This window comes from Eumetopias jubatus, unplaced genomic scaffold (genome assembly GCF_037043125.1).
Source record: "Eumetopias jubatus isolate StellerSeaLion01/CBP00866 unplaced genomic scaffold, mEumJub1_p1.0 scaffold_8, whole genome shotgun sequence".
In the NCBI taxonomy this organism is placed as follows: Eukaryota; Metazoa; Chordata; class Mammalia; order Carnivora; family Otariidae; genus Eumetopias; species Eumetopias jubatus.
Genome location: NW_028274814.1, coordinates 124,575,026 through 124,601,023, shown reverse-complemented (window position 1 = coordinate 124,601,023; position 25,998 = coordinate 124,575,026). Strand labels below are relative to the sequence as shown.

The window sequence follows — 25,998 nt, the reverse complement described above, 5'->3', positions numbered from 1 at the left end:
GAAAACAGATGTTCAACTTCTCAGCTCCTTCTTCCACTCTAAACACTGAATCATTGTTCTTGGACTCTCCTAAATCGTAGATCAAATGCCCTGCTTCCCATTTTAGAGAAACATATAGAAGTCATCAGGCATGAATGCCATCAATTTTCTGCCTCTCCTGCCCTAAACTAGAAATATATTTGTGATTATGCCCATCTCTTCTGTTTTCCATTTCAGAGGATGAACTGACCTCTCTCCTGAGGAAGGATAATCTATCCTCCTGTGCTCTTGGCCCCATTCCCTCCCCATATTTTGGGATCCTCTTTCATTAATCATTACTCTCTCTTCAGCATTTTCAGATTCTTTTTCATTAGTAGTTTTTGGCCATCGGTCCATAAACATTATCAAGTCTCTCAAGCAAACAAACATGCATCTTCTCTGACCCCACAAATCCCCTCCAGTTACCTCTGCCCCTCACTAATTCCCTTCAGAGCAGTCTCTACTTACTTGACCTCCTCAAACCTGGCTTCTAGCCCACCTCTAATGAAATAGCTCTGGCAAACGTCAGTGATTTCTAAGGGATGCCTTTTGAGTTCCATTTACTTGACCTTTCTGCAATGTAAACAATGCTGACCACATACTCCTTTTTGAGGCTGTTTCTTTCTATGACTTATAATTACTCATTCCACAATACTGAAGATTTACTCTTTAACAGATACGGTGCTTGTTTCTACAATGTTGAAACAAAGCAGGCATGGCTAATACCTCACCAAGGTAAAATCATGTGATAGAGAGAGACCTGCATATACAATAAATATATAATCACAAACTGTGATGCCTGGAAAAAAAATAGGACACCAATCTCTTTGGTTCTTTTCCTGACCTTCTAGGAATCCCTTTTCAATCTCTTTAGCTGGTTTCTTCTCTTCAAATGACTCTTTAAATGCAGATGTTCCCAAGCCCTCTCTTTTCTCCATTTACGTATTTTCCTATGCTTTAACTACATTCACAAATCATCCCTCTCTCAAATACATATGTCCTGGGCATTGTGCCAGGTGCTAGGAATCTCACAGTAAACAAGTCGGACAAGGTTCCTGCTCTTGTGGAACTTATATTTTAGATACCCTTAACTTCTAAATTTTACTTCCAGCCAAAAACTACTACCTAAACTCTATACCTAAGTATCCAACTGCCCATTAGAAATCTTTACCAATATGTTCTTCAAGTGCCTCAAAAACACTAAGTTCAAAGTTGAACGTACCTTTTTCCCAAGTCTGCTCTTGCTCCTGTATTTCATTATCCTGATAAAGAGTATCATCATCCATTGGATTTCCAACCCCAAAAACTGGGAGTCATGGTCAACTCATTTTTATTTCTCATAGCCAACCAGTTTCCAAGGCTAGCTAATAATGGATGCTAGTTTCTAAAAGTCTGAGAAATAATATATTCTCTCTCCACCCCACCCACTTTGTCTCTTGCAGTCCTAAAGGAACACCCTAACAGGTCTCTCAATCATTTCCTACTATAGTTCTGATGGTGAGGCCAGAGTGTTCTTTCCAAACAACAACTAATCATGTCACTCTTCCACTTTTAAAACATACCAGCTACACTAACCTCCAGAGAAAAAGTCCAATCTCCTCTTGTTAACCTGACATTGGGTAGCCATTCATTCACATATTTGAATGTCTATGATCTGCCAGATACTGTCACTGTACAACCACTCTGGTTTTCCCGTTTGCCTAGTACTAATTTTTCCAAACTGCCCTACAACATAGGATTTAGAGTGCATTAAGATTCTGAAATCTCAAAGCTTTTGTTTTCAAGAATATAAACTTCTTTATAAGACAAACATAGAAAATCACTACAAGAAAGAAAAACAGGGGCGCCTGGGTGGCTCAGTCGGTTAAGCATCTGCCTTCGGCTCAGGTCATGATCCCTGGGTCCTAGGAATGAGCCCCTCATCAGGTTCCCTGCTCACCGGGAAGCCTGCTTCTTCCTCCCCCACTGCCTGCCATTCCCCTGATTGTGCTCTCTCTCTGTCAAATAAATAAACAAACAAAGACAGAAATATAAGCTGCAGCCCAGGATCAGGCTTTTATAATTTTGACCAAATGGTTCCATCAGAAAATCAAGAAAACAAAAGTGTTTTCCTTTTCCACATGTAATGAAATGAGGAAAAATGGCAGGAAATTATTTTCCTTGAATACTTTTATCTACCATGGGCTCATAAAGAAAAATGGAAATAAATATTATATTCATCTTAAGTTTGCATCATGGAAGAGGATTTAGATTTGTATCAGCTGTCATGATGTTTTCAAATTAAAAATACAGTCACATGTTTCTATGTCACAGACATATCAGAATGAGATTTATAGAATAATTTTAGATATTTAAATCAGGCACAGTGCTGAATGTATCCCAAACGGCATAAGAATATTCAAATGAACCCATTTTAAATATAAGGTTCACTGAATTACAAGCTGTCCCATGAATGTAATCAACAGTTCTCATAAATGAACTATATTTCTGAGGATAATCCAGTTACTTGCTATACAAATATTTACTAAGTGACTACTATTAACCAGGCATGGATTCAGGTGCTGAGGAAACAAAGATGAACAAGAAAATCCCTGCCCAAAATAAATAATTTCAGATAGTTCTAAGTGCTAAGAAAATACAGTAATGGGAGAGGGACACTGCAACACTGGCCAACCTCAAATGTCATACAAAAGCTCGCCTCATCTGAATTCCATAGCTTGTAACTAAGCGTTACTATTCAGGTAGGTGCTTCCTTGGTATCTTGACATCACTCCAACTAGGGTCAATATGGCAGGCTTATTATTATTTTGAAAATGGATCAAAACCATAGAACATTTACTTTTCCAAAGACTAAAATTCCATATTATAAAAAGCCTTAGCTTTATTTAAAATGCCATCTTATACCTTCATTTTTCCTTAGCACATCCACAACACAACTATTATGATTAGAAGCATTAGTTGCCAAAGATGAATGTAAAGTGGCATTAGAATCAGCTGATGCTTTGAGATCTGGTCTGTTTTTCACAGAAGTTCCTTTCATAGCTGTATGTTCAGTTTTTGTACTGTTCATTGTATCACTGATCTATAAGAAATAAAATAGTTTATTGTAGCAAGCAATGTTCAATTGAATAAAAATACATGTAAAAAACAAGCAAAATAATTTACAACTTAAATGCTTTTGAAAATAAATTTACCAAGATATAAAACAGTTTAAATTATATTCTTAATTTGTATAGGATTGTTCTTTAAATTTTACAATAGTTTAAGAAAACAATTTCTTCACTTAATCTCCATTTTCAAAAGACCAGTTCCGAAGGGGAATGGGAGGGTATATTCTGAGGAAGAAAAAACACTACATTTTTATAAGTGGTAGTTAGTATTCAAGTAAATATGTATGTAACACAGGAAACAACACCAAAGCTACCGAGTTTAACATTTTTGTCAAATTTTCTTAAGAAGGTCAATATGGACATTAAAGATCTGATGACTCCTAAAAATAAAATCTCAGTTCAAGCAAATGAATTATTCTGTATGATTGAGTTTTCCAAAGAGAAATCAAGATTTAATATATACACATATCAATATTCTTTACCACTAAACATTTTAGATAGGAATCTAATTCTGTTTTTGTCTTTTTATATACACTATAATGAATGTATTTAAACTTTTTGATAATTCAGGTCATCAATGTGAATATCAATTACTACTACAAAGCAATACCTATGGGTCTACTACACCATAAAACTGATCTGGCTTTTATTCAAAAACCCCAATATTGCTGCCCCTTTTTACTTACCTGTTTTTTGTTACTTTTCTGTCTCCATCTTGATTGTTAATTATAACTCTATAGTCAGTTATAACTTCTGATGGCCCTAAAGATACTTGTCCATCACAGTCATGTTCAGAACCCATGCGCTTACACCTACATCATTTTCCTTGAAAAGAATCTACTGTATATTTAGTAGCAGTTTGCCATGAAAAACCAGTGTAAATCCTAGTAAGCTTATTCATTAGTCTCTACAAATATCTATTGTGAAGCACTTCATAAACAAGAAGGAACCTCACAAACATCAGTGCTCAATTTAGCAACTCATATTCTTTGGTCAACAAAGTACATAGTAAAGAAATATATTTCATGTCCATTTTCCAAGTATTAGTTGAAATTTAAAATGAGTGTGTATGACATTTAGAAATGTCAAAAAGATTTCAAGATACTGTAAGTATAAATTATAAGGGATTAGTCTCTGATGCTATGTGTAATGAGGGTAGACTTCAATCTCTTGGTTAGGGGTTCTTAATCGGGGCTACTGCTATAGTGATCGATGGAGCGTTCTTTGAAACCACAGTTACCTGGGCATCATCCTAAAGATTCTGCTTCACTAAATCTGGGGAAGGGGTGGGATTCTGTGTATGTTTGTTTTTTAATCTCAGAGGTGATTCTAATATGCAGCCAGGGTTGAGAACCTCTGTCCTAAGGTAATATGGTAAAAATATGAATAAAAATTGGGACTCTAACCTTAAACATTCATTTGTCATCATAAATTTTTTTTAACTTACACTGTTAGGAATGGTGTTATTACTGCCTTGTCTGTGAGGGTCCATTCTGACTCCTGTAGGAATAAGAAAGTTCAGACTGACATGCTCTAAATTAGCTTCAATAAAATATATTACAATCAAGTATTTCCAAAAGTTATGTATTAAAGGTTAAAAAGTATCTTTATCAAAGTTTATCTATTTTCTTAATAGTTTGCTTAATAGTTGACTAAAATCCTTTCTAAAAGAACATGTAAAATTAAAAATGTTTTTACTTCCAAGTGCCTGTTACTGTACAAAAATACATTTGAAAAAAGCTGAAATATTTATGAAAGCTAATTAAAACCATCTCCTGAAGTCACGTATCATGTCAAATTAAGAAAGTACATCAGAATGAACTGCAAAAAAAACAGTGTATCCTACATGTCTATGCATTCTACCACATCATAATGGTAAGACAGGCAAGTTTCCAGAGTTGAAATGCAATATATTTGATTAACCAGGCAGGAAACATCATATCATTAAATTTTTTAAAAGTAGGCCTTAATCACTGGCTTTCCTGCAGTAACTTTTTTTTTAAAGATTTTACTTATTTATTTGAGAGAGAGAGAATGAGAGATAGCACGAGAGGCAAAAGGGTCAGAGGGAGAAGCAGACTCCCTGCTGAGCAGGGAGCCCGATGTGGGACTTGATCCCAGGACTCCAGGATCATGACCTGAGCTGAAAGCAGTCACTCAACCAACTGAGCCACCCAGGTGTCCCACCTGCAGTAACTTTTTTAAAAAAGCATATGAGCATGCATGCTTTAAGGTGAAAATTATGTTACCTTGCATATTTGGTGCTGCTGAAGAATCTGATGATGCAGCTTGGTACGGCAAGTCTGTATTCAGCTGCAAAAGATAGCCCTCAACTGTAGGCACTTCATCCCATTTGACATGGAAAGAGTTGGTAGTGGCTTTGATCAGTTGTACTTGTGATGGTGCTGGTGGTTTCTCTAAAGAACAATATTGATATTAAATACATTGATGTTTCAAATGTACCAACAGTTTGCCTATATAGTTTATGTGGGCCTAGGGCTCTGAAAACATCAGCAATGAGTATTTCAACTGTTTACCCAGAGGGAGAAAAATTACTCAGATAAACATAGCTATTGTAGGTCAAATGAAAACAGTTTGGGGTTCTGATTCTATTTATTTATTTAATTCCTTATACAAATAGCTCTACACACAAAACAATCCAAGCTATTTGTGCCATCAGAATCAGAAAGAAATGTTTAATCATAGAAGTGTGGGGGAGAGGGAGGAAGCAAGTATTTTATCGTTACAGCTACATTATTTTACCTTCTTTGTAAGTTTTTAATTTTATGAGGCAATTTTCAGCCAATAGCATACACGTCAGAAATACTGTTAATGTTAGCAAAGATGATTTGGACATGATATTTTGGAAAAACATAACTTCTTGAAGTTAATACCCTCTCATCAAAACTTGTACTATCCCAAACAAGTAATTATTTTGATATAAAATATTACCAACATTTCCAAAACAAGTAACAAAGATTTCTAGAACTGGGAAAAAGAACCTGAGATTATCTCTACAATATCCTTTTCCTCTTTTTGTTTACCTACCAATTCAGGGAACTCACAATTCCTAAAGGAGTACATTCCATCTTTAGACAATTATATAAGGAAATTTATTCTTCTAGTGACTTGGTATCTACAAGCTATAACTTAATCCTTATAGAACAAGTCTAGTATCTATCTTTTTGTATCTTTTAGAGACGGAGTCAGCAAACTGGGTGGCTTATGGGCTGTTTTTATAACTAAAGTTTTACTGAGACACAGCTATGCTCATTTGTTTATGTATTAGTTATGATTGCTTTCATTCTACAGCAGCAGAATGCATGACCATATGGCCTAACTACAAAGCCTAAATATTTATTATCTAGCCCTTCACAGAAAAATTTGATGACCATGTTTTAGAGGATAAGTAAACCTAGTTCCTCCAACTATTCCCCATGTAGATTTCTCATAATCCTATTCACAATCCAGTTTTACATTTCTTAAAGTAAGACAACCCATACAAGTAAATAATAAGAAGACAAGTCCAAAAGGTACACCACCCACATAATAGAAGTTACATGAAGAGAAAATAGAGAAAAAAGAAGGGTACAAATCAATGAAGTAAATCAAAAAAATTCCCAGAACTGAAGAACATGAGTTTCCAGACTGAAAGGGCCCACTGAGTACTCAACACAGTGGGTTAAAATTAGATGCATAAGTACATCACCATGAAATTTAAGAACAGTGGGGACAAAAAAAAAAAAAAATCCTGAAAGCTATTAAGGGTGAGGTGGAAGGTCACATTTAAAAAGAACAAAAATTAGAAGTGGTTTGGGTTTCTCAACAAAAAAACTAGAAGCTTGAATACAGTATAACAATGCTTTCAAAATTTTGAAGAGTAATGACTTCCAATGTAGAATTCTATTTCCATGCAAATGGCCAAATAAGTGGAAGAAAGACTGAACATATTTCTAAACAGTGTGAAATCTCAAAATAAATTTATCACCTATGCACCCTTTTCCTGGGATGTATTCCACAAAAAAAATGAAAAAGTAAACTAAGAAAGGGGAAAATATGGGATCCAGGAAACGGGGAATCCGGCACAGGTGAGAGGCAAAAGATATCCCCAGGAAGATGATGAAGGGAGACTCCAAGATGATAGCTGGGCTGGATTTGTGGAAGACAATCATCCCAGATTGGAGCAGGAGAAATTTCTTCATGACGATGAAATTTGATAGAATATCTGATGCATCTAACCATAATGAGAGAAGATTTAAACAAATAACAGAGTATGGATTGAATTAGTGGTAGATACATACAAATCTAAAACAAACAAAAGTGACAATTATTAATCCATGGTAAATAAAAAATTGTGCAAGAAAAGTATCACAATATTCTAGATGGCTCACCTATGAACAGTGTTTATGTAGTCATAATGTAAATGAATACTCATCTAACAAAATTATGGTATAACCATATTGAGAAAATGGGGGTAGGAAAGGCGTATAGGAGAGAGGCAAGGAATGATGGGAAAAAGAGATAAATCCTTAATTTTCATAGAAGTGAGCATTTTATGTCTAAACCAAAAAAAATCAAAGTAACAATATATTCATGTTATATGGAAATATGGAAGTAAATACCAAAAGAATTGTTTAACAGAGTTGAAAGCAGATGCTTGTGAAGCAAGGAAAATGAGAGGAAGGTTGGAGCAAAGGACTGTTAATTTTCATAAAAGGCTTTATGGAATTAACCACTCTTTTAAATATTAACAAATTCACAAAGATTAACTAAAAGTGAAAAAAGGCAAGATGAAGAGCCCTCATTTCCCCAATCCCCAAGATTCATGCCAACTTATCAAGGAGAAGCAATATCTAAATTTTGACCTTATGATAGTGGTCACGATTACTTTTAGGTAGATATTCATGTCTAAAGAAAAGGTTTATGGGAAAACTGGCCATTCAGTGTCAGTAATTTTTAACCTTTTAAAGTCACAGATCCCTTAGATAATCTGTTGAAAATGATGTATTCACTGCCAAGAAAAATTTATACACGCATATTTTTCTTCCAATCTCAGAGACTAAAGTTTATCCTTGGACTTCAGGCAATAACTCCCAATTTCAAAAATGCATCAGTAAGTTGGATTTTCTATATTTCTTTCCTGCTTGCAAGTATGTGCTTCTTCCACAGAAAATATTTAGTCTCTAACTTATTTGTTCCATTTATTTTTTCAATGATCTTAATTTTAAAATTAAACTGTTTTTACATTATAAAGGCAATATATGCCTCTGTAGAAAATACAGATGACAGAAAAACCTTTCAGAAAATGTTGAATCTCACCTTTTAGATAACACTTTGGTACACAATGTATCCTTTCAGATTTCTGTTTATATACTTAAAAGAAACTGGAATCATAGGTATGTTTTATAATCTGCTTTTCTCCTGTAACAACATACATCTCCAGATCTGATTTCTTGACTGACCTCCAGATTTCTTTATTATCAACTACGTATTTGATTTCCTTATTTCAAACTTAGCATAGTCTAAATGAAACTCTTAATTTTCTCCACAAACTGGTTTTCTCCTCAGTCTTCCCCAACCAAGTAAATGGAAATACCACCAAATTATTCAAGCTAAAAACTTCATCCTCCATTCCTCTCTTTGTGCCACATGCCATACCCAGTTCATCAGCCAGTTCTGTCAACAAGAACTCCAAAACATATCCAGAATTCATACACTTCTCCCCATCTCTACTGGCACCACTGTAGTCTAAGACTTCTCTGATTCCTGTGAAAGCCTCCTAACTGGTCTCCCTGTGTGTACTTTTGCCCACCTACAATTTATATTCTACACAACTGCAGTGCCCATTCCAAAATGTACATCAGATCGCTCCTTCCAACTAATAAACTACCCTTGTACTTTATAAACAAGCTAACCTCTACCATGATGTGCAAGGCCTTACATGATCTGTCCTGCTGTCACTTCTCTAACCTCCATTCCTATGCTCTCCTTTCCATTCAGCTCAAATCTGTTCCCAAATGTGCCAAGTATTCCTATCTCAGGGCCCTTGTACTTGCTGTTCACTCTTGCTACAGTGTTTCTCCCCTAGCCTTTTCCATGGATAGCATCTTCTCTCCATTGGGATTATATCCCAAATGCCATCACATACTTTTCTAACTAGCCACTCTGACGTTAACCCCACTTTCCCATTCCAGTCCCTCCCATCACTATCCCGCTGGTCTATCTTACTATCTTCACACGCTTACCAGAAATGGAACTTATTTTGTTAATTTGTCTGATTAGTGCCCGTCATCCCTCTGTCCTCATACTAAGAATATAAATTCTTTGACATTAGGGACATTATCAGTCCCTTTCACTGCTGTAGCATTTCACTTCTCAGCATGTAAAACAATTTAGAACAATTCCTGATAGACAGGTGTCAATCAATAAATATTTATTAAAAAATGGATGAGTTCCATATTTTAAAATTTTTAGTGTTGTAATACTTTTATAAAATCTTTTTAGGAGCATCTGGGTGGCTCAGTTGGTTGGGCATCTGCCTCTTGATTTTGGCTCAGGTCGTGATCTTAGGGTTGTGGGATTGAGCCCCACCTCGGGTTCCATGCTCCCGGGAGACTGCTTGGGATTTTCTCTCTCCCTCTCCCTGCCCCACTCCCATGCTCTCTCGTGTGCTCTCTCTCTCTCTAAAAATAAGTACATCTTTTTTTTTTTTTAAGATTTTATTTATTTGACAGAGACAGCGAGAGCAGGAACACAAGCAGGGGGAGTGGGACAGGGAGAAGCAGGCCTCCCACCAAGCAGGGAGCCTGATGCAGGGCCTGATCCCAGGACCCTGGGACCATGACCCAAGCTGAAGGCAGACACTTAACGACTGAGCCACCCAGGCATCCCAAATAAATAAATTTTTTAAAAAACCTTTTTATTTTGGAATACTCTTAGACTTACAGAAAAAATGCAGAGTTCCCATATACGCTTTACTGTTTCCCTTAATGCTAACATATTTGTTAAAACTAAGAAATTAACACTGGAACAATACTATAAACTACAGACTACTTGGATTTCACCAGTTTGTGTTTTTTTTTGGTTCCAATCCAATTTAGGGTACCACCCTGCATTTAGTCTTCGTGTCTCCTCCTCAGTCTCCTCCGATTTGTGACTATTTCTCACTTTCCTTGTTTTTTGTTTTTTTTAAAGATTTTATTCCTTTATTTGAGAGAGAGCGAAAGCAAGAGATCACAGAGGGAGAGGGAGAAGCAGGGACCCCAATGCAGGCCTGGATCCCAGGACCCTGAGATCGTGACCAGAGCCGAAAGCAGATGCTTAACTGACTGAGCCACCCAGGCGCCCCTCACTTTCCTTGTTTTCCACCACTTCGAAATTTTTGAAGAGCACTGTTCACATAGAATGTCTAGGACGTCCCTCAATTTGGGTCTGTTGGCAATGTTCTCAGGGTTAGAATGAGATTATGGGTTTTGCATAGAAAACTTCACCTTCAGAGGTGAAGTTTCTTCTTATCACATGATATGAGAGGCAGGGATAAATGATTCAACATGACTATCACTAGTGCTATTAACATTGATTACTTGATTAAGATGGTGTTTTCCAGGTTTCTCCACTGTTAAGCTACTATTGGTCCCTTTCCATATTCTGTGCTTTGGAAGGGAGTCACTAAATCCAGTCTATACTCAAGGACAGGGAAATTAAGAAACTCTCCTGGTGGGGCACCTGGGTGGCTCAGTCGTTAAGCATCTGCCTTCGGCTCAGGTCATGATCCCATGGTCCTGGGATCGAGCCCTGCATCGGGCTCCCTGCTTGGTGGGAAGCCGGCTTCTCCCTCTCCCACTCCCCCTCCTTGTGTTCCTTCTTTCGCTGTCTCTCTCTCTCTGCCAAATAAATAATAAAATAAAAAATCTTAAAAAAAAAGAAAAAGAAACTCTCCTGGAAAAAAAAGGAAATTCTCCTGGAGTAGGAAGTATCTACATATAATATTTTTTTTTAAAGATTTTATTTATTTGAGAGAGAGAGAGGGAGAGACAGTGAGAGAGGGAACACAAGTAAGGGGAGTGGGAGAGGGAGGAGCAGGTTTCCTGCTGAGCATAGAGGCTGATGCGGGGCTTGATCCCAGGACCCTGGGATCATGACCTGGGCTGAAGGCAGCTGCTTAACCGACTGAGCCACCCAGGTGCCCCTCCACTCATTTTTAATTATGGAAAAGAGAGGCAGTGGCATTTACACTAAATCTCAAGAGACAGGTAGTGCTCAAGCATTTATTTACCTGAAGGAAAAATTATATTTGTTGAATACTCTTACCTACCAGTATCAAGATACCAAAGATCCTTGCAGCAAACTTGACTATTCAGTGCTTTTTTGTAGCCGTCTCTTCCACTCCAAAAATACAATCGAGTGCCAATCGCAACAGCACAGTGTCCAGCTCTTGGTCTTGGTCTTGAATTTTTTTTATCTTCCTGAGAATCTGATACTAGGGTGGTCCACTCTGCTGTATCTAAAAGATAGAAATATCCATGACTACTATATTGTTCTTAAACAACAAAAATTCTTTTATTAATACATTTTATTTCGGTAACTCACTCTTACAAGACTCACCGAGATTTAGGTAAGAAAATGAACTAGTACATCTCCATTCACAATCATGAGGTGAAGTCTCAATATTCTCCCCCTTATGTGGAACCCATCCACCAAAAATGTACATCCTGAACAACAAAAAGAGAGCATAAAATGGTTGATTTTTTTTTCTAAAGCTTTAATTTTTTTTTTTTTTTTAGATTCAAAATGCTAAGAATAGACTTAAATTTCTTAGTTGTTTACTCAAAGCTTTGGGACTATTCACTTACTTATCATGATCAAGGTAATGGGAATAAGATAATGAATAAAGTGGTCTTCTCTGAAGAGTTTACAATTTCATGAAGCAATACAGAATCAAATTATTTCTCTCTGGCAAGTGAGAATATTGTGGGGAATATTTCACTTAAAATACATTTGAAAATCAGTATTATATATAATATACTAAGTGTATCTCAGTCAGAAAGATAGTCAAATGATCTATGACACCCAAAATCAAATTCAGAGTTGTATGCATACAGTAACCAAAGAGGATTAAGTTTCTTATAACTTTGGTCACTGATACCACTCAAATAAAAAACTTTAAACTATGTCCCTCAGGGCCCTAAGGGTTCTTGAGACATGCCTAATAGCTGCTGAAGGAGAAAGGTTCATCAGGCAGCGCTTAGGGCCCATGTGACCTCATGCCAACCAAACAAGCTCGATTTTTCTATTTTATATATTAAAGTTCCAATGGAAAACCACATTTTATAAAAGGGTTTTGATATTCTAAAAAAGTATACCTTATTAGATTTTATTTATGGCTATTTTTTAAAAAAAGAACTAATGACGTTCTAGTTGTTTCCTAAAACATTATTTATAAGAAAAAGTTCCTCCACAAAGAAAATAATTAATTTCTATTTACACAATAATGCACAAATAAGGGAACTTGTTGATGATAGTAATAGCTAACTTTTATGGAGTGCCATTTATGTACCAAGCACTGTTTGAAGAATTTCATATATATTAATCCATTTAATCCTCAAGACAACCTTGTGAAATAGGTTTTATTATCTGCATTTTATATGTGAGGAAATTGAGGTACAGACAGATTAAATTTCCTTGCCCCAGGTCATAAATGACAAGTACCAAAACGGAAGACTTGAATTCATGCAATCTGGTGAGAGTTCATGTTCTAACCATAACTCTATTCAAAGTTCAGTCATTGAGCATACATACTGAGTACATACCTGAGTACAAATCAAGCGCTACCAAAAATAAGTAAGACAAAACACTGAGTTAGGTGTGTCAAACCTGGCAATGGAACCCAGTCAGTGTGACAACACTCTGCCTCACACTTATGTAATACCTACTCTGTGCAAGGCACTGTAAGAAACGTACAGAAATGTAAGAGGCAGCAGGATAAGAAAATGGAACAGTATTTTAGCTTCTATAGGCTTATTATTTTAGCTTTAGTAAACATAATCATTGTTAAATTCAATAATCTATTTCCGAGTAATTGGTAGCACCACTCTTCTTTATATCTTTCTTAAGTTGCTTTAAAAAAAAAAGTGAAAAAAAAAAAAACCACCATACTTGTTTCCTATAACACTGGCTGTGTGAAGGCTTCGTGGGAGTGGCACTGTCCCTTTAGTTTCTGGTTTTGACCAAGACATAGTTTCTAGAAGTAAAAATAAGTATATTAGCAATTTGGTTTAATAATAGTAAATTACCTCACCTTGCAGAATTTAAAAAAAACAAAAAAGGACTTACCAAAAAGAAGCAAAAATGTTTCAAAACCATTACTTGAACTTCATCTTAAAATAAACATTTCCAGCTGACATAAATAGCCAATTACAGTAATCTATTTATACTTGAATGTTAGCATTTGTAATGGAGAAGTGTATTTAGGGTGCCACCAATTTTGGATTAAAACCAGATTAGGGGTTTTAACATTTTAAGTAAGAAGACATTGTGTAGAAGATAGTCAAAAGTGAAAAAGGCACACCTACCCTCCATTCACTCACTGCTAGGATCCCCTTAAAAAGAGCTAGCCATGGTTTTTTCACTGACCAGCAATAACGTTACTAATGCTACATTTCCTGTGGACAAAGTAACCATATAAATTTGATCATCCCCAAGTGGGACACTTTACAGAGTGATAACTGGTACTACTGATAATTACACAGGACAATAAGCATAAATCAGGGCCCTCTCAGGCAAACCACGACATATGGCGACCCTATTTATAAGGAGCACAGGAAAGTTACTATCATAAATCAAACATTCATCTGTTTAACTTCATTGATCAGCCACCATTTGCATCACATCTTGGCTGTCCCAGAGCTGGCTACAAGTGCCTTCTATAAATCTAACTGTAACTCAATAAATGCTGTAGCCAAAAATATTTTTCAAAAGCGATTTTTACATTTGCCTTTATCAATCATAACCAATTCCTGAGCCCGAATCAAGTAAGCTTACCTAAATCAAGCTGCCATAGATCATCCAAGCGAGCACCACACATTCCACCAAAGACATACATTTTAGGACTTCCAGAATCTTTTTTGCAATATATGACAGCCGTGTGGGATTCTCTTGGAGAAGGCACAATTCCTTTAGTCATTGGAATGCTCCAACCCACAACACCAGAACCATGCTGTAGTTCCAACTCATAGAAATCATTCAAATATCTAGGATATCATGAAATAAATGAAAACATTAATATAACATATACCTTTTATTTGATTTTTGTTTCTATTTATAAAGATAATCTATGCTTACTGTGAAAAATTCATTTACTACCAAAAAGCATTAGGAGAGCAAAAACCCCATTACTCATTCTTTTAACATGTAATTATCAACTACTACTGTGTATCAAGTACTCTTCTGGGGATCAGTAATGAACAGAAGAGATTTTTAAAAAATTCCTGCCATCATTTAACCAACACTTTTGTCCACAACAACTGTGATTGTTTCAAAACATAGCTGCAAATTCTGACACTCTTCCCATCAGGACGTAGGATCTACATGTTGGTCCCCACTCGCAATTCTGGGTAAGCCCGTGACTGCTTCAACTAGAGTATGGTGAAATGACACTGAGTGACTTCTGAGGCTTGGTCACAGAAGGCTAATGCAGCTTCAGTACAGAACACTTGTTTTGGAATCCTGAAGCACCATATAAGTCCACAAAACCCCCATGTGGAGCAGCACATACAGGCATGTAGGAGGACGGCCCCAGTTCAGTCCATCCTTCAGTCATCCCAGTGGAGGCACGAGATATGGGAGCGGCCATTCAAGCCTTCCCATCTCAGGGCCTAGCCATCACTGCTGTGTCCTGTCTGAATTCCTGATGCAGAGAATTCCTGAACATAATAAATGGTTGTTATTTTGCATTGCTAACTTTTGGAGGAGTTTATTACATGGTACTAGATAATCAGGACAATCACTATTGGCAATAATTGGTAAATACCCTTTCTGACCTCTATGAAGATCCACATATGTATAAATGAGACATATTACAAATGTTGCTTTCCAACTTTTTTTCTTTTAAAACTTTCACTTTATAATGTGATAGCAGTGCCCTACATAGCTTTTTTTTTTTTTAAACTCTACAAACTGGTATTAAACTTTTCATCTGTGACATGATGTTTTCAATGCTTTGAGCAAAATGACTTTTATAGGAATATATTTCCTATCAAATTATTATTCAAATATGAGAGCAAAATTAAAACACTTTAGGACATATAAAACTTCAAAGTTTAGGGGCTCCTGGGTGGCACAGTTGGTTAAGCATCCGATTCCTGATTTCAGCTCAGGTTATGATCTCAGGGTCGTGGGATTGGGTCTGCATTGGCCTCTGTGCTCAGCACAGAGCCTGCTTGAGACTCTCTCTCCCTCTGCCCCTCCCCCACCAAATAAATAAATCTTAAAAAAAAAAACAAAAAAACTTCAAAGTTTAGCCATAAAATTGTTTTGGGAAAAAACAATTCTAGATGTTATTCCAGAAAAGTAAGAAATACAGGAAAAATACACTGAATAAGAGAAATGGTAGTACAAAGAAACCAGTAATTTATAATATACTTAAACTGATGTTTATTTTTTAAGATTTTTAAAAATTCATTTATTTGACAGAGAGAGAGAACACACAAGCAGGGGGAGTGGCGGGCAGAGGGAGAAGGAGAAGCAGGCTGATGCGGGGCTCAATCCCAGGACCCCGGGATCATGACCTGAGCCGAAGGCAGACGCTTAACTGACTGAACCACCCAGGTGCCCCTAAATTGACCTTTATAAGTATGGTTGTGAGATCTAAATAATCACTAAGAAAGACTGACCAAAAAACTAACTTATTAGCATTATTATAATCTGGAATAGGATTCAAGAATACATGGAAAATACGGGAAAAGCAAAGGAAGGTAAAGACAGTAATCTATTCTCAAAGATGACAAGATCCTTTCAGTTTACATGTATGTAATAATTTCTGAGCAACTAAGGCAAGCACAGAATTAGCATGTGTAACTTTCAAATCTTTAGAAGGAAAGAAAAAAACAGTAAATCAAGAAAAAGTAAGGAAAAGGAAAAATAAGCAAAGCATAGTCTATTGAAAGCAGTTAATAAGATGGTTAGGGGAAAAAAACACTACAAAACAATGTCAAAAGAAAGATAAACTATGAAAAAAAATTTGGTACACAACACAGAAAAAGATAAAATTTTCTTAATGTAAAATTTTCCTACAAGATCAAGATTATAACCACACAACAGATACAAATAAAAGGATATAAACTGACAGTTCACAGAATGAGAAATAAAAATTGTATAAATGTGTATGTACACACACAGAGACACAGATAAACAAACACACATACACATATATACACAAATGTTCAACCTTGCTATGATTTTTAAAAATCTAGCAAAGGCAAGGGGCTGGGGGTGGAGAAGCAACAACAAGCAGAATAAATGGAAAACATAAAATACAAAGGTAGGAAAAAACTTCTCTATTAGGGGACAAAGTCTCTTGGGGGCAGGAAGTCTGTAAGAAAAAGAAAATAAGGAGCGCCTGGGTGGCTCAGTCATTAAGCGTCTGCCTTCGGCTCAGGTCATGGTCCCAGGGTCCTGGGATCGAGCCCTGCATCGGGCTCCCTGCTCAGTGGGAAGCTTGCTTCTCCCTCTCCCACTCCCCCTGCTCGTGTTCCCTCTCTTGCTGTCTCTCTCTGTCAAATAAATAAATAAAAATTAAAAAAAAAAAAGAAAATAAAAGAACAAAGTTGGGGGCATCATGTTGCCTGATTTCAAGCTATATTACAAAGCAGTGATCACCAAGACAGCATGGTACTGGCACAAAAACAGACATAGACCAGTGGAACAGGATAGAGTGCCCAGATATGGACCTTCAACTCTATGGTCAAATAATCTTTGACAAAGCAGGAAAAAATATGCATTGGAAGAAAGACAGTCTCTTCAATAAATGGTGCTGCCAAAATGGGACAGCCACATGCAGAAGAATGAAACTGGACCATTCTCTAACACCATACATAAAGATAAACTCAAAATGGATGAAAGACCTCAATGTGAGACAGGAATCCATCAAAATCCTGGAGGAGAACATAGGCAATAACCTCTTTGACATCAGCCACAGCAACTTCTTTCAATACATCTCCAAAAGCTAGTGAAACAAAAGCAAAAATGAACTTTTGGGACTTCATCAAGATACAAAGCTTCTACACAGCAAAGGAAACAGTCAACACAACAAAGAGGCAACCCACAGAATGGGAAAAGATATTTGCAAATGACACTACAGATAAAGGGCTGGTATCCAAGATCTATAAAGAACTTCTCAAACTCAACACCCAAAAACCAAATAATCAAGTCAAAAAATGGGCAGAAGACATGAATAGACACTTCTCTGAAGAAGACAAATGGCTAACAGACACATGAAAAAATGTTCATCATCACTAGCCATCAGGGAAATTCAAATCAAAACCACAATGAGATACCACCTTATACCAGTTAGAATGGCAAACATTGACAGGACAAGAAACAACAAATGTTGGAGAGGTTGTGGAGAAAGGGGAACCCTCTTACACTGTTGGTGGGAATGCAAGTTGGTACAGCCACTTTAGAAAACAGTGTGGAGGTGCCTCAAAAAATTAAATATAGAGCTATCTTATGACCCAGCAATTGCACTCCTGGCTATTTACCCCAAAGACACAGATGTAGTGAAAAGAAGGGCCATATGCACCCCAATGTTCATAGCAGCAATGTCCGCCAATAGCCAACCTGTGGAAAGAGCCGAGATGCCCTTCAACAGATGAATGGATAAAGAAGATGTGGTCCATATATACAATGGAATATTACTCAGCCATCAGAAAGGATGAATATCCAACTTTTACATCAACATGGATGGGACTGGAGGAGATTATGCTAAGTGAAATAAGTGAAACAGAGAAAGTCAATTATCATATGGTTTCATTTATTTGTGGAACATAAGGAACAGCATGGAGGACACTAGAAGGAAGGGAAAAATGAAGGGGGGGGAATCGGAGGGAGAGATGAACCATGAGAGACTCTGGACTCTGAGAAACAAACTGAGGGTTCTAGAGGGGAGGGGGTGGGGGGATGGGTTAGCCCGGTGATGGGTATTAAGGAGGGCATGTTCTGCATGGAGCACTGGGTGTTATACGAAAACAATGAATCGTGAATCACCACATCAAAAACTAATGATGTATTGTATGGTGACTAACATAACATAATAAAATTAAATTAAAAAAAAAGAACCCTGAAACCAGGGTGCCTGAGTGGCTCAGTTCGTTAAGTGTCTGCCTTCAGCTCAGGTCATGATCTCAGGGACCTGGGATCAAGTCCCACATCCAGCTCCCTGCTCCGCAAGGAGTCTGCTTCTCCCACTGACCCTCCCCCCACTCATTCTCTCTCTAATAAATAAAATCTAAAAATAAAAAAAATTTTAAAAACCCTGAAACCAGCTATAAGCAATTAACAGCAATGATAATATCAAAACTATTTGACAACTGATGTGGCATAGACTTACACAGATCAGAATGGAGGCCAACCAGTAAGCTATACCAGTTCATACTGGTCAACTGTTAGTCCTATTTACAAAAGATAAGTCTACAACAAAATAATACACATGGATTGAAAAGTAGATATACAAGAAACAATAAATTCACAATCACACTGGAAGATTTTAACATGTCATTCAGAAGTTGATATGATCTAGACTCACAAAATAAAAAAGCTTCAAATAATAGTTTAAAACAGTGATTTAATAAAAGAACCTTGTACCCAAACAACCAAGAACTTACAATCTTTATGAACACCTATGGAATAATCACAAAAATGGATTGACATACACCACAAAGACAATCTCCAAAAAGGAGAAACCCCATAGACCACATATTTTTTAACACAATATAATAAAGCTACATATTAGCAACAATAACAAAACTTTCCATTTGGAAATTTTTACAAATTTATGCCAAATTATTTTTGGGTTAAAGAGAAAATAAAAAATAATGATAATAAGAGCACTATTTACCAAAACCTATGGCCAAAGCCATAATCAGAGGAAAATGTGTAGCATTTATTAGAAAATAACACTGAAAACAAATGAACTAATAGGCATTCAAATTACTAGAAGTTACAAAAAAGTTAGAAAAGGTACTAAAACTATTAAAAGTTTAAAAGAAGTTAGAAAAAAGGAAAAAATTAGTCTACGGCCATACCACCCTGAATGTGCCTGATCTCGTCTGATCTCAGAAGCTAAGCAGAGTCAGGCCTGGTTAGTACTTGATAGGAGAAAAAAGGAAAAATTTAAAGAAATGGAATAAAGAAAACAAGTGAAAAACAAAAATAAATCAATAAAACTAAAAAATGGTTCTTTGAAACCACCAAACCACTCACAAGTCTGATTAGAGAAAAGACAACATACACATTTATAAATGAGAAAAGAGATGTGACTACAGATACAGAGATTCTAAAGATATACAGAGAATTGTATTATAATTTTTATCAAAAAATGTAAAAATCTAAGTGAAATGGGTGATTGTTCAAGGAAAACATAAATTACCAAATGATTCAAGAGAAAGTAGAAAATATAAATAGATCCATAACTATAAGAGATATTGAAAAGGTAGGCAAAGATCATCTTCCTAAATTATACCAATCTCAGACAACTATGGGAAATTTCTACTATTCAAAAATTATGTTATTTAAGCATAATAAAAGATGGAAAGCTTCCCATAACCTCAGAACACAGCCCTGATTATGTTCCCAGGAATAACAGAATCCTGATACTCAAATCAGATTAGAATAGGACCCCACTACCCCAAATAAAGTCAACAGAGGAAAAATCACTAGTGACTATAGATAATATAAATAAATGTTAGCAAAATTAATTCGGCAAAGTATGAAAAGAACACTGTAATGCAACAAACTGGGGTTTAACTACAAATAAAAAGATGGCTTATATTTCAGAACCTAATAATATAATTCACACAATTAATGGGTAAAAGCAAAGAAACAATTCATTTCTATGTCTGAAATGAATATGAACATCCATTTTTGGTTAAAAAGAGAGAAAAAAACTAATCAGCAAACTAGAAATTTTTAAAAACTTCCTTAATCTGATAAAGCAAATACTAGAAACCTATAGCAAACATCACAATTAATGATAGAAAGGTAAATATATTAATGAAACAGAATAGAGTCTTGAACAAGAGTTGACATTTTCTGTAAAAAGCTAGACAGTAAATATTTTAGGCTATGGAAGCTCTAAGTTCTGTCACAACTACTCAACTTTGCTCCTTTCTTTTTTTTTTTTAAGATTTTATTTATTTATTTATTTGAGAGAGAAAGAGAGCATGAGAGAGCACAAGTGGTGGAGAGGGAGAAGCAGGCTGCCCATGGAGCAGGTAGCCCAACGTGGGCCTTGATCCCAGGACCCTGGGATCATGACCTGAGCCAAAGGCAGCCACTTAACTGACTGAGCCACCCAGGCACCCCTCAACTTTGCTCTTTTAATATGAAAGCAGCCAGAGACAACATATAAATGAATGGGCATGGCTGTGTTTCAATAAAACTTTATTAACAAAGACAGGTAGCTAGCAGGCCAAATTTGTCCCACAGAGTGTAGTTCATAACCCCTGGTCCTGAAAGCCTAGAAAAAGACTCATTTATATGAGGCTTAAGATATGATAGAGATGGGACTTCAAATCAGTGAGGAAAAAAATGGCTTATTTAATAAATGGTGGTAGAGAATTGGAAATCCATTAGGAAAAGTAAAAATCCTCATACTAGTCACAAAAATATATTCTAAATCTATTAATATTTTAAACACATATTTTAAACATAAAGCTGTGAATGTACGAGATAGTTGTGGGGTAGAAGAATCTTCCTAAGCAGAAAGCAATAAAAGAAAAATATTGTCAAACCCGGTAAAACAAAAATGAAAACCCTTTTAAAAAAGACAAACAAAAGACTTGGAAAAATATGAATAATGGTGATGGATACACAACACAGTAAATTGACTAAAATCATTGAATTGTATGTATAAAAAGGATGAATTTTATGGTATATAATTTAGACTATAATTATTTAAAAAGGAAAAATGAAAAAGATATGAACAATTTCAGAAAAGGAATTGCAAATGTCCAATAAGCATAGTTAATCAAGCTCATTGCCAGTTTTTTTTAAAAGATTTTATTTATTTATTTATATTAGATAGAGAACAAGAGTGCACATGCACACGGGTGGGGAGGAGTAGAGGGGGTAGGAGAGGACAAGCAGACTCTGCGCTGAGCCTGCAGCCCAACATGGGGCTGGATCTCATGACCCTGAGATCATGACCGGAGCCAAAATCAAGAGTCGGACACAACTACCTGAGCCACCCATATGCCCCAGTCATTACCAGTTTTTTTTTTTTAACATTTTATTTATTTATTTGACAGAGAGAGTGAGAGAGAACAAATAGGGGGAGCAGTAGAAGAAGAGGGAGAAGTAGGCTCCCCGCTGAGCAGGGAGCCTAATGCGGGGTTTGATCCCAGGACCCTGGGATCATGACCTGAGCCAAAGGCAGACGCTTAACCATTGGAGCCACCCAGGCACCCCTCATTACCAGTTTTTAAAAAATCAAAATAAATTCATGAAATGCATTTCACCTATTAGTTTGGCAAAAACTAAGAAGAGTGAGACAATTCAATATTGTTAAGGGTGTAGGTAGTCCTGTACACTGTTATTAGGAATATAAAATGGTTGTCTCTTTGGAAGTTGATTCAGGAATATCTAACAAACTTGAATGTAAATACCCTTGACCTCCCTCCCACCGATTCCATTTACAAGTATGAATCCTACAAAAATTGGGGCGCCTGGGTTGCTCAGTCTTTAAGCATGTGACTTTTGATTTCGGCTCAGGTCATGATCTCAGGATCATCAGATCAAGCCCTGTGACCAGCTCCACGCTATGCATGGAGCCTGCTGATGATTCTCTCTCCCTCTCTCTCTGCCCAACCCCCCCCAACTCTCACTCGCACTTTCTCTAAAAAAACAAAAACAACAGAAACAAAATAGTTATACATGTGCAAAGACTGTAATAGCAAAAAAGTGGAAATATTTAAATGTCTACCAGTAGGGGAATGATTAAGTAATTTGCATAATTCAGACTACTTTTCAGCCATTAAAAAAAAAAATAAGGTCAATTTTTATCTACTGCCCTAAAAGATCTCAAAGACACACTGTTAAAGGAAAAACAAACAACAAAAACAAACAGGTAAACACCCAAAGTTGCAAAGCAAAAAGAAAGATCCCAATTCCATAAAAGAGAATACATGTCTGTGTAGGATCAGATCAACCTTCCCCACCTCCCCTCTCCTGCTGGGCAGAACACTCAGTCCTGGATTGCAGACCAAAATGGAATGTGAACAGAAATGAATCTGCTAGTTTTAACCAGAGGCTTTCAAAAGCACTGCATCTATCTATTTGCTCCCTCAAGCAGCATAAACCTTCTTATTTAGCCATCAGAATGACACTGAAACGTAGATATTAAACCTAAGTTTACCATGATGTTTTAGTATGTGACATTTTTTAAAGCTTGGAAAAGACAAAAAAGCTAAGACTCTAACATCAATGTAATGTAAGTACTATAGTGATGGCAACCTGCAGGTACTTTGAAAATGATGCCAACGTTCTTATTTAGCCATCAGAATGACACTGAAACGTAGATATTTAATCACTTCCATTTCACAGTCAAGGAAAACAGGATTAGATTACTTCCACTAAAGGACACACATGGTAAGCAGTGAATCAGAAAACTGTCTTTTGGACTCTAAATCTCCAAATCCTGAGTGCTATGACAATGTGATCAAAACACTATGCAAAAAAAAAAAAAAAAAAAAATGAGGTAGTGATTAGTTCCGTTTGGAAAAAGGAGACAGTTGGTTCAAAAAGTATTTGCTTGTGTGAACCACTGTAACAGCTTCCTGTATGAAAAGTGGATACTTCATTTTATAGTGAGATTTTTGTCACCAAATTCTCAGAGGCATCTAATTTGAAAACAACCATTTGTTACTTTTTGTTTATCATTTATGACAAGTGAAATACATTATGGCCCAATATATACAAATAGGTTGCTATAAGCAGTTATATTAGTATCATTTAATAAGATCATTTCTGATTAGAAAAGGCATAGTTTTGAAAACATATATTCCAGGGACTAAGGAAAATACAATTGCACACAAATTTGTTCATTGTTAGGTAAATGTAAAAGGCTAAGTTTCGTTCCTTTTAATAACTGAAAATGGTAGAAATTAAATGTTCTTAATCTAAGTCATAAAATAAACATTTGGTCCAAAAAAGAATCAGCATACCTGGGAACATTATTGTTTGAATCTTCACTTTCATTTGCCAGACCACCAAACAAATAGCATTTGTTACCATATAAAGAGAAGCTATGTCCAAGCCGAGGACAAGGAGGTAAACCGGAAGAAGGGGGGTGGGGTTTCACTTTTTTCCATAACCAACGACTTGCCTAAAAAAGAGCATAAATACAGTCAGACAATATCAAGAAAGCATTCCTATATTGTCCATAGTATAACATTGTACCAATACATTATAATCGAAATCCAATCAGAAGGTTCCAATAAGCTATTCTAGGGACAAATGACAAGTAAACAGGTAATTTCTGGAACTAAAATAAACATTGTAACAGAAATTCAGTCTAGTCTTCCTGGGGCACCTGGGTGGCTCAGTCGGTTAAGAGTCCAACTCTTGATTTCAGCTCAGGGGCATGAGGGCCCAGTGTGGAGCCTGCTCAAGATTCTCTCTTCCTCTCCCTCTGCCCCTCTGTCCCCACCCAAAAAAAGGAAAGAAAGAAAGTCAGTCTAGTCTTGCATATTCACAGCTTTCCTCAACAGCAACCAAAGCTCATAATAATAAACACCAGTAATTCAAAAATATTTTCCAAATGAAAAACTAAATATACATAGCTTTAAGATTAAATGAAATTTATATATTCTTACTTTCTGAAATTAGGTAATCCATAGATAGTTTGTATTTCAACCTTTAAATAAGCATAAATAAAGATCATTTAACAAACCAAACTCCAAAACTTATGCTCTGGCTATGGATGCTCTATTTATCTAAAACTATTTGTTTATGAATAGGTATAATTCACCTATACCTGTCAATTAGCAGATGTCCTCATGATAACAACCCTGTGAACATATGCACAGTTCAGAAATAAAAGTCATTTAAGGGCTGTAAGAGAGGGCTCTGAGTGTGGTTTAACAGAATCAAATTTACAAAGGACATATGAAACTGTACACTCTTTTTGTATGTATTGCCGGGGGGGGGGGGGTTGTGTTTATTAGTGTGAGGGTAACAATCTCTATAACAAAGGCAGAGGTTTGCAAAGTGTGGTCTGGGGACCAGCATCAGCACATGGGAACTTGGAAGGAATGCCAGGGGTGAGGCCCCACACCAGACAATACTGATTCAGAAACTCTGGGGGCAGGGCCCAGCAATCTGTGTTTTCATAAGCCCTCAGATGCTTCCGTTGCTGCTAAAATTGAAGAACTAAGATACAAAAACCTAAACATGTAACATATATAACTGATGCTAAGTAACAGATATCTTAATGTTACAACTGTTACACTGGGTATTGAAAAAAGACTTACATTAGAAACTCTGGCTTTTTAGTGAAGGGGAAACATTTTCCTTGAAGCTATAAAATGTGAAGCTCATACTATTTTAAATATGTAATGAAATATTTTGCAATCTTTCAAAGAATTAGGAGTAATATCATTATTAAAGCTGCAGATTGAGATAAATTTGAAATATACTTACTTGCAACTCATATAACTCATTGCTGTATCTTCCATATTCAACCATTCCCCCAAATACTAGTATTCTGGTACCATCACAGACAAATCCATGGGCAGCGCAACCTGGAGGGATGTCTCCTCTAACAGCAGGTAGGAACCACTGATTTGTAACTAGTTGCCAAAATAAAATTAAAACCAATTATAATAAACAGTTATCACAAACTATGAGTATTTACTTTATATTTACCACGTGTATCCGTGGTTATTGGAGATTGGAGATGACTTTGCCCGCTGGAGCAAGTGGAGATGACTTTGCTCCCAGGAGCAAACTAAAAATGTGTAGTTGTCTAACTGGAGGGAGGGGAGAGATGCTACTGGCAACTAGTGGGTAGAGACTAGAGATGCTGCCAAACACCTTACAATATACAGTGCCTGCTTTTTTTTTTTAATTTTTTTATTGTTATGTTAATCACCATATATTACATCATTAGTTTTTGGTGCAGTGTTCCATGATTCATTGTTTGTTCATAACACCCAGTGCTCCATGCAGAATGTGCCCTCCTCAATACCCATCACCAGGCTAACCCATCCCCCTACCCCCCTCCCCTCTAGAACCCTCAGTTTGTTTTTCAGAGTCCATCATCTCTCATGGTTCGTCTCCCCCTCTGACATACTCCCCTTTTCTTCCTCTCCTGTTACCTTCTTCTTTTTCTTTTTTCTTAAAATATGTTGCGTTATTTGTTTCAGAAGTACAGAATACAGTGCCTGCTCTTACAACAAATAATTCTCTGGTTCAAAGTGGCAATACCTGTTGAAAAATCCTGATCTGTCTAATTTAATTCTTACCAAAACCCTACTTGTTGAATATCATCATCTCTATTTTACAAGTGAAAATCTGAATTTTAGTTAGGTAACTTCAGCGCTGACCCTGGGCAACTGGCAGAGCAAAATTCAAACTAGGTCTAACTTATTCTAAAGCC

At 36.4% G+C, this 25,998-nt stretch overlaps 1 protein-coding gene across 5 annotated transcripts in view; it reads right to left on the bottom strand.

The window, feature by feature from the left end:
- HCFC2 (host cell factor C2) overlaps positions 1-25,998 on the bottom strand; it is a 42,048-nt gene that overhangs the window by 14,884 nt on the left and 1,166 nt on the right. For 2 of the 5 annotated variants that reach the window (XM_028121677.2, XM_028121678.2), the window contains exons 2-11: positions 25,041-25,189; positions 23,564-23,724; positions 14,169-14,377; positions 13,284-13,368; positions 11,733-11,839; positions 11,443-11,631; positions 7,117-7,362; positions 5,378-5,545; positions 4,576-4,628; positions 2,923-3,100 (exon numbers count right to left, since the gene is read on the bottom strand). In XM_028121677.2, the coding sequence (XP_027977478.1) occupies positions 2,923-3,100; positions 4,576-4,628; positions 5,378-5,545; positions 7,117-7,362; positions 11,443-11,631; positions 11,733-11,839; positions 13,284-13,368; positions 14,169-14,377; positions 23,564-23,724; positions 25,041-25,189 (1,545 nt within the window). Of the gene's footprint in view, positions 1-2,922; positions 3,101-4,575; positions 4,629-5,377; positions 5,546-7,116; positions 7,363-11,442; positions 11,632-11,732; positions 11,840-13,283; positions 13,369-14,168; positions 14,378-14,901; positions 14,986-23,563; positions 23,725-25,040; positions 25,190-25,998 lie in introns of those variants that run through there. The other 3 variants (XM_028121679.2, XM_028121680.2, XM_028121681.2) reach the window with 2 other exon arrangements.